The 14,139-nt window shown below is 42.7% G+C and overlaps 1 protein-coding gene across 1 annotated transcript in view; it reads left to right on the top strand.

Moving 5' to 3' along the window:
- The window catches only part of PLCL1 (phospholipase C like 1 (inactive)), a 180,912-nt gene that overhangs the window by 132,866 nt on the left and 33,907 nt on the right, over positions 1-14,139 (top strand). Inside the window, exons 2-3 of the mRNA XM_059475986.1 lie at positions 8,239-10,710; positions 12,886-13,089. Of these exons, the coding sequence (XP_059331969.1) occupies positions 8,239-10,710; positions 12,886-13,089 (2,676 nt within the window). The remainder of the gene's footprint in view (positions 1-8,238; positions 10,711-12,885; positions 13,090-14,139) is intronic.

The raw sequence follows: 14,139 nt of genomic DNA on the forward strand, positions 1-14,139 counted from the left end.
GCACATTTTTATTAATGCTAATACAATAATTATCAATACAGACAATATATGTATTACACTAAAAGAATCTGTAATCCCTTACTTGAATGTGTTTTCCAAAATCTTCCTGGTTCTTGTGGCACTTGTGAGCTTCCCAATTTTCAAGGTAGTTTCTAAACTGAGAAACATGATGGACAAATACAACAATATTAGGACTTTTCTATCCTGAGTAGATACTATATTTATACAACCAAGTATACTGTTTTGTGTGTGATCTTTCTGTTATATTCTGTGCTGATCATCCATGATAAAACAGTTGAATTTTTTTACCCAAAGTTATTCTCCTGTGTCAGAGTCCTGTAAATAGGGACTGGCCCTTGTGTTTTTAGAATTATGACCTTGTATTTTGCTCCTTATTGGAAGATACTTATTTTTTTATGTATTGCCTGTCAAGCAGTCTTTTGACTGCTGACTCACATTCTGTTATTCATCACTGTTGAAACTTGGCTTTGTATCATCTCCAGACTCCATGTGTATTGATTTTATGCTTTCTTCTAGGTCACTCTAAAAATTCTAAATAGCACTGGGATAAAGAATGGGTCCCTGCAGGATCCCATTTGAAACATTTCTTCATGATAAGTGTTTCACATTTACTGTTGTATTTGAAAGTTATCATTTATCTTGTGTTTGATTAATTTAATGTCTTCCGAGTTTATTTTTATTGCTGTATCTTCTTAATCAGAATGTCATTCACTACCGGGTTAACTACATTGCAAAAACCATAATACATTAGAGTCTATTACAGTAACTTTATGTGTATCATCAAAACTTTTTATATCATAAAAGCACAGATATCAGGTTAGTCTGACAAGTTCTGTTTTCCATAATGTTGGAAATAGGTAATATTAATAATATTTTTATTCTTAATCAAATCTTTTTGCAGCTTTTCCATTATTTTGACAGTGAAAATTACCCACTCATAGATGCAGTGCCAGTTAAGTATTTAGAGATTTAATGAAGGGAAATACCACTTGGGCATGTTTTTCCTTACCCAGGTCTTTCTAAACTTATTTGGCTTTTCCTTCTGAGTTGCTACTGGCATTCTCTTATTCTCTTAATTTTTGTCTCAGGTTCTGTTACAGAATGAGGATAACAACTTTGTACAATGGAGTTCTCTTGGGAATGCTGCAGCTGAGATCCCCTTTTCCAGACCTTGATGTTGCTACTTCTGCTTGAAGACAGAAAGCGTCTTTCTGTTTTTCTCAGCTTTATATTCCTTGCAGGACGATGAGTCCAATCATCATTGCACTAGGAAGGATTAGAGCCTGTAAGCAACCCAAGCACTTGAAAATAGCAGAATATTTGGGAGTAGTAGTGGTTGGAGACATTACACCCCAATGAGCTGGGTCAGTCCCTTACCAACTATAAGCCTCCTTCCAGCTGAAAGTAGATCTGGCACTTGGGGTGTCCTTAGTGAAGGGGCTTTTTCTACAGGGAGAATGGACATTATCCATGAAAAATCTTCATCAGGTGGTGTCCTCTGTAGGCTTATATGGAGACATTGTGTGTATGCATTGAAGTGTCATACAGGAAGCTGTTTCTCTCTGTAGATGTTGCTTAATGCATAAAGGCAGAGCTATTTGCTCTGATGGAAACCAGTTGGATGACCCTTCAACAGCAATGGCAGAAAGCTCTGGAAAGTGGTAGTCTCATTGCAGGCTCTCATCTTTTGTGCTCTTGGAAGTTTTTCAACCTTGGCTTCATGGCCCTACTTCTAAAAAAGAAGGGAAAAGTGGTAACTCATCATGGTATCATGCCAGAAAATAAACCCTCCTTGCATTGTGTGCTTTTCATTTCCAAAAAGCATTTCCAGATGGAGTCTTTATGTGCTGCTGGTTTATTATTTTGCTCTAATTTGTCATTTAAACAGCAAAGGTAAATCTTCTTCAAGGTAAAATGGAATAAATTTGGTAGTGCTACTAATTTAAAAAAGAAAATTAAAAAAACAAGTATACAACAAAGCATTTCTTAAACAGCAAATCATTTTGGTTCAGGTGTTTTTCCTGAAGATCTGCTCCAGACATTCTTTTGTATCGCCTTCCAGTCTTACACAACAGTACTTGAAAGTGTTTTTTAGTAATGGAGCAAAAGAGGAAATCAGACAAGCCATTACAGTCTTGCCTCCTCTTGATCTTCTCCATGGGGACTATTTTCTTCACTCAGTTTTCCTGCCCTTGCACTGTGCCCATTTTGCAGGGTGACTTTTTTCACGAGAAGCTGACCGTAGTTATTATTATGGGTCTTGGTGAGAGCCCAGTGCCCATACCCAGTGTCCTGGAAATCCTGGGGAGCTGAGGAAGCCTGCTGTAAATACAGATATCACTCACAGTTCCCCAGGACACTTTTCTTTCCTGGGTATGATCTCCCTCAGTCCTTGCTCTCTATGAACTGTGGTAGTGCTGAGGCTTCTGTGTGGAGCTTGTGCTTGAGTTAAGCTGCTGGTTAGTGACAACTCACTGGCTTTGCAGACATGCCAGTGGGACTATTTTGGTATTTGGAGAGTTGTTGGACACTGTGTTATGAAACTGTTTCTCTTGTATGTGTTCATCTTGTATTTTTGGTTGGCCTTAAGTTTTCCATTTGTTCCATTACATGTGTAGCTCAGCTTTTAACAGTGTGTGTGTTAAATTTTTGATCTGGTTTTTGTTCCCCACGTGCACAAATACCTGAATTAGTAGGAATTTTGCCTTGAAGGGGGCTACCAAGGTTGATCTCACAGCAGTAACATTGCCCTTGCCATCTTCTGAGCTGTGTGTTAGCGCAAGTGTGACTGGCAGCATCCCCATAGCTGCCTGCAGCAGGGATAAGGTGCTTTGGCTGTTCAGCCCCTGTGTGAAGGTAGCTGCTTTGTGCCATGAGTTGTCAGCCTGAATGAATTTTGAGTAGGCAGCCTTTTCTTTGTTGACATGTGAGTTGTCACACTGGGTATGTACCTGATGCTTAGATCCTATAGGCCTTGCCAAGAAAGATTAGAGGCAGTTTAGCTCCTTAATTTGGTGTGATAGCAGGGACTGTGAGAAGAGTTGATTAAATCTGCACAATGGGCAATCCAAGGATACTCTCTGAGGATGGTCAGAACATGGCTGAGATTCACAGAAGAAAGCTTTGTGTGCTAAGTATGAATACTGGTTTCCAGTTATCATTTCTACTGCTCTAATAATGTGCTGGTACTGTGGGTTCAAGCTTTGATCTACATCTGATCAAATGGACTGAGCCTCACAGGCTGTGTATGAGATCCAGTTGCAGCCCTGGCCCAGGCTTTGACTTTGTGGTTTTTTGGATGGTTTTTATAAATCTTCCCTGCTCTGGCATACTTAATTCTAGAAAAATTACTCTGTCATTTGTCAACCTGCTACGCAGTGCTTTGAGTGCCAGTAGTGACTCACTGGCTTCTTTACTTTCTCTTCAAAGGTACATTTTCCACCACAAGTACAGAAAGCCTTAAGGTTTTCAGAGACTCTGATTCTGTCTTTGTATAACTGAAATTTCTAAAAGTATGCCCCCCAAGATTATCCTGTAGAGTTAATTAGTTTCTCCTAGAAAACAGAAAATCAAGTCATCAGTTCGCCAGTTAACTGGATCACCTGGAATTTCCAGAGCAGACAGCTTTTAGGACTGTTTACTACAGTCTATTTGTGAGGAGACTAAGCTGTCTGTTACTGATTCTTAGTGCTAGGTTCAGAGAAATGTCAAAGATTAGAATCAAACTGGTGAAAATGTGAATTGTTTTTTGGGGAAATAGCTCTTAATCACATTGAAAGAGTTTATCTCTCAGGATTATTACTGAATTTCACATCCTTTCACAAGAACCCTGCAGGTCTTTAAGGGTTTTTGGGGTCTTTGGGTAGGTGATGGATTTTGCCTTTCTTATCCTCTTTAGCAGAATCCTGGAAGACTGTCAGTGCTTTAGAGAGCGTTCAGGAAACTTAATTTCAGACAAATAATAATTCATGAGCTTCACCTTTCTGTGCAGGTTTGCTATCTAGTTCTTATTATTGCCCTGGTTCCTAACTTTCAATGGGCAATTTATGTCCTACAGTTTTGACAAAGAGGATGGGATGAGGTGGAGAGCTGTTTTTTTAAATCCCACTTATTTATTTCTGTTAGCTCTTTGATTTAAACAGCAGAAGTTTGGGCAGTCAGAGGTCAGGGTGAATGGGGTGGAGTTTTCCCACAACTGCTGATGGCTTAGTGATCCTACTGTTTATGTATCCAGTCCCTCTGACGAGGATGATGTGTTCAACAGGAGAGCTTCTCCTATTTTGGGAGTGTGCTTAGAGTGGTGCTCTGAATCCTTCCTTTAAAAACATTGAGAAAATGTTAGGATGCAGTCAGGCCAGCACACAGATATATCTCCTTGGTCCTTAATGATTTCAGAGCAGCGGCGCATACGCTGAAATCTGAGTGCATACTGATGTGGTCTTGTGTTTGATGTCTTGAGGTATTTTGTATAATTGATACTGTGCAGGTTCAGGAGCAGGAGGGAGATGGAGTCATCCTGTTAGATCACCTTATAGGGGATAACCAAAGTACTGAAGGAAACCCTAGTTTTGGGTCACTGTGGAAAGTGTCTTGCCTTGGAAACACAGGGTTTCCCAGGTAAGCAGAGATTTCCTTTCTATGCTTGCACATGGCATGCAAACTGATTTTGTTTGTTTCCAGGAGGAGTGTTTTGTAAAGAGCATGATTGTCCCTGGTAGGAAAGATCCTAGAGTGGAAAATCTGTGAGTTAGGTCCTCATTTTCACATTGATGTAGATCTTTTTTAGGAAATATCATCGTTACATTTTCATCTTTCACTGCCACAATAAATTCAGTTCCATCACTACAAGTGACTGAGGGTAAAGGGCAGTCCTAGGCCAGTTACTGTCCTGTTACCTAGGTAAGATCAATTTTTATGACCTTAGCATCTTGGAGGAAGATAGGCTTTCCAGTTCCAAGATTCAGGGCTGCATCTAATTGTGCTTTCTGATTGCTTTGGTTAATGAAGAGGAGCAAGTACTCTTGCATGGGTGAAGACTGAGGAGAGGTTTTTTGATAACTTGCAGTGGGAATGTTCTTGGCAGGTAGCACAAGAAATCAGGTTTCCTATCTATCCATATATGATGTTGGCAGCTTTTAGTTTGCTGGGTGACTGTACTTGTTCCTGTTCTTAGTATCCAGTAAAATGGAGCAGCAGTTTGGCCACTGGAGACACTGCAGCACAGTATTCTTAGCTGGATGTCTTGTTTTAGAAGATCAATCTGTTGAAATTGGATTAGGTGGAGAAAGCAATAGCTACACTAAAATTAGACCACAAAGTCTGGAGTCTCAGTTGAACAAGCATAAGATCAGTGGGGAGGCACAGGGTATGGAAATAGTCCCCTCCAGGCATGGATGTGAGGGGGGCCCAGTGGTGGGAGGACACTCCTGTGCTCCCCTGGGTGGTCACTGGGGCTCTGGAGGTGTGTGGCCTGGCTGAACCATGGTGTCAGCATCCAGAGTGCCTCATTCAAGCATTAGGAGTGTGTGCTAATGCAAAGGTGAGTTCCCAGGCTGTGAGTCTGAGAAAACAGCTTTGGAACTTAAGAAATACCTTTTGACTTTTTGCAAGATCAGAATAATTAACTTAGTGATAATTATGAATGAAAACTTTCACATTATATCTAAAGTAACAGCTCTCACTTTGAAAGACTGAGGCTGCTCCTAGTCTGGAGACACCAAGAGGGGAATAGCTGATGCAGCAGTAACCTCAGTTTGCAATTGCAGTTTTGTGGGGCTTGTGTGTATTTACATTAGATGGAGGGCATTGTTAGTATCAATTAAAATAATCCCATCACTGTCAATAATAATTAAATCTTGTTAATTGTAGGCAATTAGTCTGTGGATTAGGCTTGAATTCTGTTCCATTGATTGAAAGATGCGGGGAAGTCCCTCTCTGATACAAATGCTGTTGTACAATTCTGATGTTCCTTACATATCACTAAGTACAAAACCAGAAATAGCTGTCAAAAATGAACGAAGGTGAAGACAACACAGAGGATAATCTAATCCCCACCAAAATCCCTGAGGGGTTAAGACTGAGTGTTAAAAAGAAACCTTTGTTGTTTGTCCATGAGGTCAATTAGGTTTTTTTTTTTTTTTCCAGCTGAATACCTGAAAAATGGCCGATTAATTCCCTAACTTGCTTTGATCAAAAGACACATCTTGGAACTAAAAATAAATGTTTTTTAGTTTTTGCAGAAAGTAAAGTATTTGCATTACATTTGTGCCTCCCTAGTTAAGACAAAATGTCAGACCTGTAGATAAATCAGATAGGCTGCTCTGATGAGGTTTCCAGGTCTGGCCCTGAGGAACCTATGAAGGAATGAATCACTGCAGATTCCAAGGCCATTAATACATCTAACTACATGAGGAAAATAATCCTAATTAATCATCAATGTTAAATCTAAATACTGCTCCTCTAAACATAAGGAAATAAAAAAGAAGAGGCTCTTCTAAAACCCATGGAGTAATTCGCTCCATTCATTTGTATTCATTAGTATCTACTGCCTGGAGGTGTTCATAACCAAAGCTACGTATTAAGACACAGTATGTTAATGCAGGAACAGAATATTTTAGCATAAAACTGTAATTTAAAAAGTAGCTGACCTTAGGCACTTGCTTCATTGACTTTCTTCCTGTTTCTTTGAGACCCATTCTCATAAGTACTAAATAAATGGCAAGAGTAATTATTCTTGTCAGTATAAGTCTCTGTACTGGTTTAATGAGAAATCTTTGTCATAAGAAGTTTAGAGGTCTTAATTTTGTTCCCAGTAGATCCCATGCCTTTAAATTCAGTAGTTAGGGGCCTGGGGGTTTGGAAATATTTTGGATGTTATTGAATGAAGTGAGTGAATGACAGCAGCAATTCTGTAGAAACATTGATACTGACTAATTTGCTGAAAGTGTCTATACAGACATGCAAATGAAGAGTGGAGAGACCCTTGTGAGCACCAGAACTGATGCTCTGTGGCTTGGGGAGCTACACAGGGTTCTGCTCAGACAGGGCAGAGCATCAAAGGACAGAGATGGCTGGATGGAGGGCCCTGCTAGAGTTTATTCACAGGATTTGCAGAGGAGTATTGCCCGAGCAGGTTGAATGACGCAGCAGATAAACTGCAGCTGAGAGGAACCAGCTAGGGAAGGGAAGTCCAGGCTGCAGAGGGTTAGGAGTTGGGTTTCAGCATCTCAGAGCAGATCCCCAGGGGCTGTTGGGAAGCTGGTGCCTGGTGCAGGTCTGGTGTCTGGGCCTGAAGCAGCAGAGTGGAGGCCTGAGTCCCAGCATCAGCATTTCCTTGCCTTGGGGCTCCTTTTCCATTAAAAATTCAGGCAGCTGAGGTCCCTTCAACAACAGAAGGCAGAAAACTAAGGAAGGATTGCTAGTGGCTAGGGAAATAGGAGGGAAAGCAATTTTAACAAGTTTTTCACAATTAATTGCAGTCTTAAGTGATGCTTTAAAAATATTTTTGGTAGCTGTTGGGTAGTTTACGTACTAATGGGGTAGAGGGAAATCATGCAGAGAAAAGAATGATTTATACTTCATAATTATTGTGAGATGTTTTGAATTGATAATATGCAGGGAAAGTTTAAGTTTAGTTGCTGCACTAACATTACAGACAGCTTTGTAGGCAGCTGGGTTTACAAGAAGTAGTTGATACTGAAAAGACAATCACATGTCTGGCTGAGTATTTTCTCAAGAGGAGTTAGAAAATATATCCTAAAGGTAAAGGCTTTGGATTTCTTGTCTGGCTGTCCATTTTCCTGCAGTGCTTTGTAGTTGTTGTACACAGAAATGACCAGAATAACTTCTTTTCCAAACAAGTGGGGAGACGAGAGTGTGATATATCTGCTTTGAAACTGGACATAACGTACACAACTGGGTACTGCCTCCTCACAGCTGTAGCAAGCTGGTGAGATCTGGAGGACAGTTTAATAGCTGCAAATGTCACTCATGTAAACTTGCTATCTCTAATGCTGCAGTCAGTCAAGTCGCTTTATATCTCAGTATATTTTATAGCTCAGTAGGGAACTGAATCGTGGGAAGGAATAAGATGTTGTGTTTTGAGGTTCAGAAGAACATTAATTATCTTTACATAAATGTACCTTTTCTATTATTTATGCATTTGTGGAATGGCCAAAGAAAAACTGCTAATTTTTTTAAAATGTAATTATTCCACAGGATCCTTCAAACCAAAAATGTGGAAGAAAGAAAACAGTGTCCTTCAGCAGCATGCCATCAGAGAAGAAAATAAGCAGTGCCAGCGACTGTATCAGCTTTATGCAGGCTGGGTGTGAATTGAAGAAAGTTCGTCCAAATTCTCGGATTTATAACCGTTTTTTTACTCTGGATCCTGACCTGCAGGCTCTTCGCTGGGAGCCTTCCAAGAAGGATCTGGACAAAGCCAAGCTTGATATCTCTGCTATAAAAGAAATCAGACTAGGGAAGAACACAGAGACATTCAGGAATAATGGACTAGCAGATCAGATTTCTGAGGACTGTGCACTGTCAGTAATTCATGGTGAGAACTATGAGTCCCTTGACTTGGTTGCCAATTCAGCTGATGTGGCCAATATTTGGGTATCAGGATTAAGGTACTTAGTTTCTCGTAGCAAACAACCCCTGGACTTGATGGAAAACAGCCATAATACCCCACGGTTTGCCTGGTTAAAAGCTGTATTTGAAGCAGCAGATGTTGATGGCAATGGCATAATGTTAGAAGATACAGCTGTGGAACTAATAAAGAAGCTTAACCCCACCTTAAAGGAATCAAAGATTAGATTAAAATTTAAGGAAATTCAGAAAAGCAAAGAGAAACTGACAACACGAGTGACAAAAGAAGAGTTTTGTGAAGCGTTCAGTGAGCTTTGCACAAGACCTGAAGTGTATTTCTTGCTTGTGCAGATATCCAAAAACAAAGAGTACCTGGATGCCAATGACCTCATGCTGTTTTTAGAGGCTGAGCAAGGAGTGACCCACATAACAGAAGAAATGTGTCTAGATATTATACGCAGGTATGAGCTTTCTGAAGAGGGGCGCTTGAAAGGTTTTCTTGCCATTGATGGGTTTACTCAATACTTACTGTCCTCAGAGTGTGATATTTTTGACCCAGAGCACAAAAAAATTGTCCAAGACATGACACAGCCTTTGTCACATTACTACATCAATGCATCCCACAATACATATCTAATAGAAGACCAGCTCAGAGGGCCGGCTGATATCAATGGTTATGTCAGAGCTCTGAAGATGAGCTGCCGCAGTATTGAACTGGACGTCTGTGATGGCCCAGATAATGAACCCATTATTTGTAACCGCAACAACATGACATCGCCGCTTGCCTTTCGAAATGTCATTGAAGTAATAAACAAATTGGCCTTCTTTGCCTCAGAATACCCTCTTATTCTGTGCTTGGGGAACCACTGCTCTGTACAGCAGCAGAAGGTGGTGGTGCAGCACATGAAAAGAATCTTTGGAAACAAGCTGTACACAGAGGCACCTTTATCCTCAGAAGCCTACCTCCCATCACCTGAAAAACTGAAAATGAAGATCATTGTGAAGGGAAAGAAACTGCCCTGCAACCAGGATGTATTAGAAGGAGAGGTCACAGATGAGGATGAAGAGGCTGAAATATCCCGAAGACTTTCAGAGGACTTCTCAAGGGAATCAAAGCTGATCTGGCTCTGCAAGGAGTTGTCTGACTTGGTGTCCCTTTGCAAATCTATCCAGTACAAAGACTTTGAGACATCCATGAAATCTCAAAATTATTGGGAAATGTGCTCCTTCAGTGAGGCAGAAGCCAGTCGGATTGCAAACGAATACCCTGAAGATTTTGTTAACTACAACAAAAAGTTTCTGTCCAGGGTATATCCGAGTGCAATGAGGATAGACTCCAGTAACTTAAATCCTCAAGATTTTTGGAACTGTGGTTGCCAGATAGTGGCAATGAACTATCAGACCCCAGGGCCCATGATGGACCTACACACTGGTTGGTTTCTACAGAACGGGGGGTGCGGGTATGTTCTCAGGCCCTCAGTGATGCGTGACGAGGTGTCTTACTTCAGCGCAAATACCAAGGGCATTGTTCCTGGGGTCTCCCCACAGGTCCTACACGTCAAAATTATCAGTGGGCAGAATTTTCCAAAGCCCAAGGGTGCGTGTGCAAAAGGGGATGTCATAGATCCCTATGTCTGCATAGAAATACACGGGATTCCTGCAGACTGCACCGAACAAAGAACTAAAACTGTGCAGCAGAACAGTGATAACCCTATTTTTGATGAAAGCTTTGAGTTCCAGATCAATCTACCGGAGCTGGCCATGATCCGCTTTGTTGTTTTGGATGATGACTACATTGGGGATGAGTTCATAGGACAGTACACCATCCCACTGGAGTGCTTACAGCCCGGATACAGGCACATCCCACTGCGCTCGTTTGTTGGCGACATCATGGAGCACGTTACCCTCTTTGTTCACATTGCAATAACCAACCGAAGTGGAGGCGGGAAGGCACAGAAGCGTAGCCTCTCAGTGAGGATAGGGAAGAAGGCAAGGGAGTACACCATGCTGAGGAACACTGGTCTCAAGGTTATTGATGACATCTTCAAGCTGGCAGTGCACCCATTGCGAGAGGCCACTGACATGAGAGAAAATATGCAGGTATGAGACTTCCATTGTATGTGTTGGTGTGGCCCGAGTGTGGAAGTGAAGTCCTGGTGTGTGCTGCTGCTAGGGCAGGCTCACTAAAGCTGGTGGAAGCTGGGGAAATTTCAGACCCACAGCTCTGTCAGCCTTTAAATGGACATTGGCAGGCTGATAGTTACAGGTGCTAACTAACAAGCAAACGTAGGATTAGGCAGAAATGTTTTAAAAATCAATGACACATTGATTTTTAATGCCCTTTCCTAACGTGTTTTACCGGTTGATTTTTTTCCCTGAGGAAGCAGAATTGAGGGTACATTAGTGTCCCCTGCCTCTGGTCCCAAAGACTGTATTTCCTCATTGGTTCTATAAAGCATCAACAAGCTTTTGTTTTGCTATTTGAGTGAGAGTTATGCTCTTAATTTTCTTTGGTGAAATACAAGGAGCAGTCAGTGAATGTGTCATTAAGATCTTGTGTACACCAAAGAAACCCACTGTGCAAAGAGCAGCATGTTTTCCTGAGTGTGTGTTGCCACTGTTTGCCCCAGGGCTGCAGATGTTCAACGTAGGCAGTGAATGCCACTTGGATTGCAGTTTCCTCCCTGCTGAATAGCTGTTTTGTCTGGGCTGGTTGAGGGCTGGCACAGACACCAGTGCCGTGTCTTGGCTCAGAAGGTCCCCTGGCACCCTGTCCATGCTGCTGCATGCAGCAGAGCCTGCTGTGGCCAGCGGCATCAGGGCCCAGGTGCACAGCACTGTCACAAGCAAGGGCTGGGGTTGGACCTTGGTGCGTGGCAGCATGTGAAGCGGCAGCAAAGCCAAACAACAGCATCCCCAGTGCTCTCTTCTGTGGTGGGAGCAACTGGGGATTGATTAAGGGACAGCTCAATTCTGAGCTTTAGGCACTGCCTAGAAACAAAACTGCGTTGCATTAAACAATGGGTTTTCCATAATAAATAGCTGGAATCAGCTGTAGCTATCTCCTTGGTAAAGATACAGAAACAGTTCATTTTTTTCTCTCGAAAACAGGAGAAAAACATGTAGCACTTCATTGACCCCACTTTTCTGGATGGAGTCTAAAGCAATGAAATGTTGACAGCTGGAAAAGTTTGCAAAATGACATAAGCTTTAAATCACTCTCAAAGGAATTGTCTCAGCATATTTTTAAGAATGGGAAACTCTTCCCAGCCTTTCCTTTCCTTCAGGCCTTGAAAGTAACTAGTTTGAACTGCTGACTCCACCTTCTGTCTAGGTCAGGCACTCTATATGAAATATATAAATGAAAATTCTCTGAATTTGATTCAGAAACAGTATTACTGTGCCTTCCAAGCAAAAGTTCAGTAAAAGATCATGTTACGGAGAATGCTGTGTAAAGACACGTTTTTGGGTTGAACTGCATGTCATATTTAATTAATGAAAAGAACATAGCCAGGCATTGTCTAATTATTGGGGTTTTTTTTCACCAACTTGTGGGAGGAACATTTGCAAGGTATGGGTTGTCATAATATCTTACTTGGTTTTTGTGCATCTTGGTCACTTCTTGTACAACTCAAGAAGTGAAGTGATGGGTGCATGTCAGCTGTATATCCTCTGACCTGGTAAATAAATAAATCCTGGTGTGTCAGTTTCGTTTGACCTGTATATCCGGTATTGATTTTCTTACATGTGACCTATGGAGGAGAAAGAGTGTGTGTGTTTCTTTATGATGTGATAATGTAAGGCTGAAAACAAAGTGAGTTTTTCCTGCTTGCCTTTCCCATGGGAAATGCAAGGTCTGTCAAACTTGTTCTTGCTGGAGGATAATGATGGGAGAACAAAGTGATTACAGCATCAAAAGCGATTGGAGTCTAAGCAGTTGGGAAGAGAAATAGCATTTTAGGCTGGTGGTTTAATATGCTGGGGACCAGAACTTGTCCCTGTTAGGGCTGGATTTGCAATGCAAAGTAGCTGAAGAGTTGGGATGCCTGAATCTGGGAGAAAGCTGGAGCTGGCGGGAAAGAGAATGGGGCTGGTAGGGAATTCCTGTCTGAGCTGGAATCCCATGGTCCATGGAGGGCCTGGGGATGGTGAACAGCGGGATAGCACTGTCTCCCATCAGAGGGGAGAAGAGGAAAGGGCTGTCAAGTGATGGCAGGCAGGGGCGACTGAGTGGAGAGCGGCCACACGTGCTGAAGTGTTTGTGTCCTTGCCCAGAACGCCATGGTGTCGGTGAAGGAGCTGTGTGGGCTGCCGCCCATCGCCAGCCTCAAGCAGTGCATCCTGACCCTGTCCTCGCGCCTCGTCAGCAGCGACAACGTGCCCTCGGTGGCCCTCTGCATGAAGGACACCTTTCCTTATCTGGAGCCTCTGGGCACCGTGCCCGACGTGCAGAAAAAGGTCCTGGCAGCGTATGACCTGGTAAGCGCTTCAGCACTGCTCCCTCTGCCTTTCCACACTGCTGTGAATGAGGCTGTGCCCATGGCTTTCACACACCCAAGTGTTCCAGTTAAACAAGGCTCTTCAAATGGCTTGGGCTCTGCAAGTTGGCCTTCAGTCACCACAATGCCACACTGGGCTTTTTGTTATTGTTTCCTTTTTTAAACACTGTTGTGGCTAGCACAGGTTGGCATTTGAAGAGGACTTTGTTTGCAAAACTAGTGGCAATTCAGCCCATGCTGGCAGTGGTAGTCCTTGTCCTTGGGAAGCAGCAAGATTTGTGTGCCGCCCTTGGCTGGCCTCCCCGCAGCAGAGCACAAGGCCAGTAGATAGGGAGCTGCAGCATGGCAGTTCCCAGGCAGAGCTGAGCCCTCCCTTTCCCTACGCTTTGCAGCAGCACTGTCAGATGAAGTCAGTGTTGCTCTTGGGGAGGGCATGGCAGTGTTGGAAGGGAAGGCTAAAACACCTATTTTCTTGCACAGGGATGGAGAGGTCAGTGTGGTACAGGAATGCTTGCACAAATGTAGAGACGTGAGCTGGAATCATTCCAGCTGAGTGCTGCTGCTCGTTGTATGACATATGTCACTGCTGTGGGTGACTGAGCAACAGCTGTGCGTGACTTGCAGCAGCAGAAGTTGCTGTCACACTGTGCCTCTTGGGCTGTGGGGGTGCCCCGCTGCTGCCCAACCTTTTTGGCAGTCTGCAGCAACCGATAGCAAGAGGCACAGTTCTGCCAGGCCTGACTGAAACAGTGCACTGTGGCAGCCAGGCTGAATCACAACCTATGTTCAGAGGACAGCAGTTTTTTCTGCAGCTTGTGCTCATAAGGAATAAAATGGTGAATAATGGTGGGAGTATCGAATTGTTTCCAGAGACCCTGATGAGTTGCAGAGAGTGGTTACAGCTTTGACCAACTATCAATGTGCCAAATGCTCACCTCCTTCCCATCTCTTTTTTTGCCTTTATAACACACTTTTCAAGGGAAAATCCACTTGTAGGGACACTGATGTTGATTAAAACAGAAATACTAAA

Source organism: Ammospiza nelsoni, chromosome 7 (assembly GCF_027579445.1).
Source record: "Ammospiza nelsoni isolate bAmmNel1 chromosome 7, bAmmNel1.pri, whole genome shotgun sequence".
NCBI classification, from domain to species: domain Eukaryota; kingdom Metazoa; phylum Chordata; class Aves; order Passeriformes; family Passerellidae; genus Ammospiza; species Ammospiza nelsoni.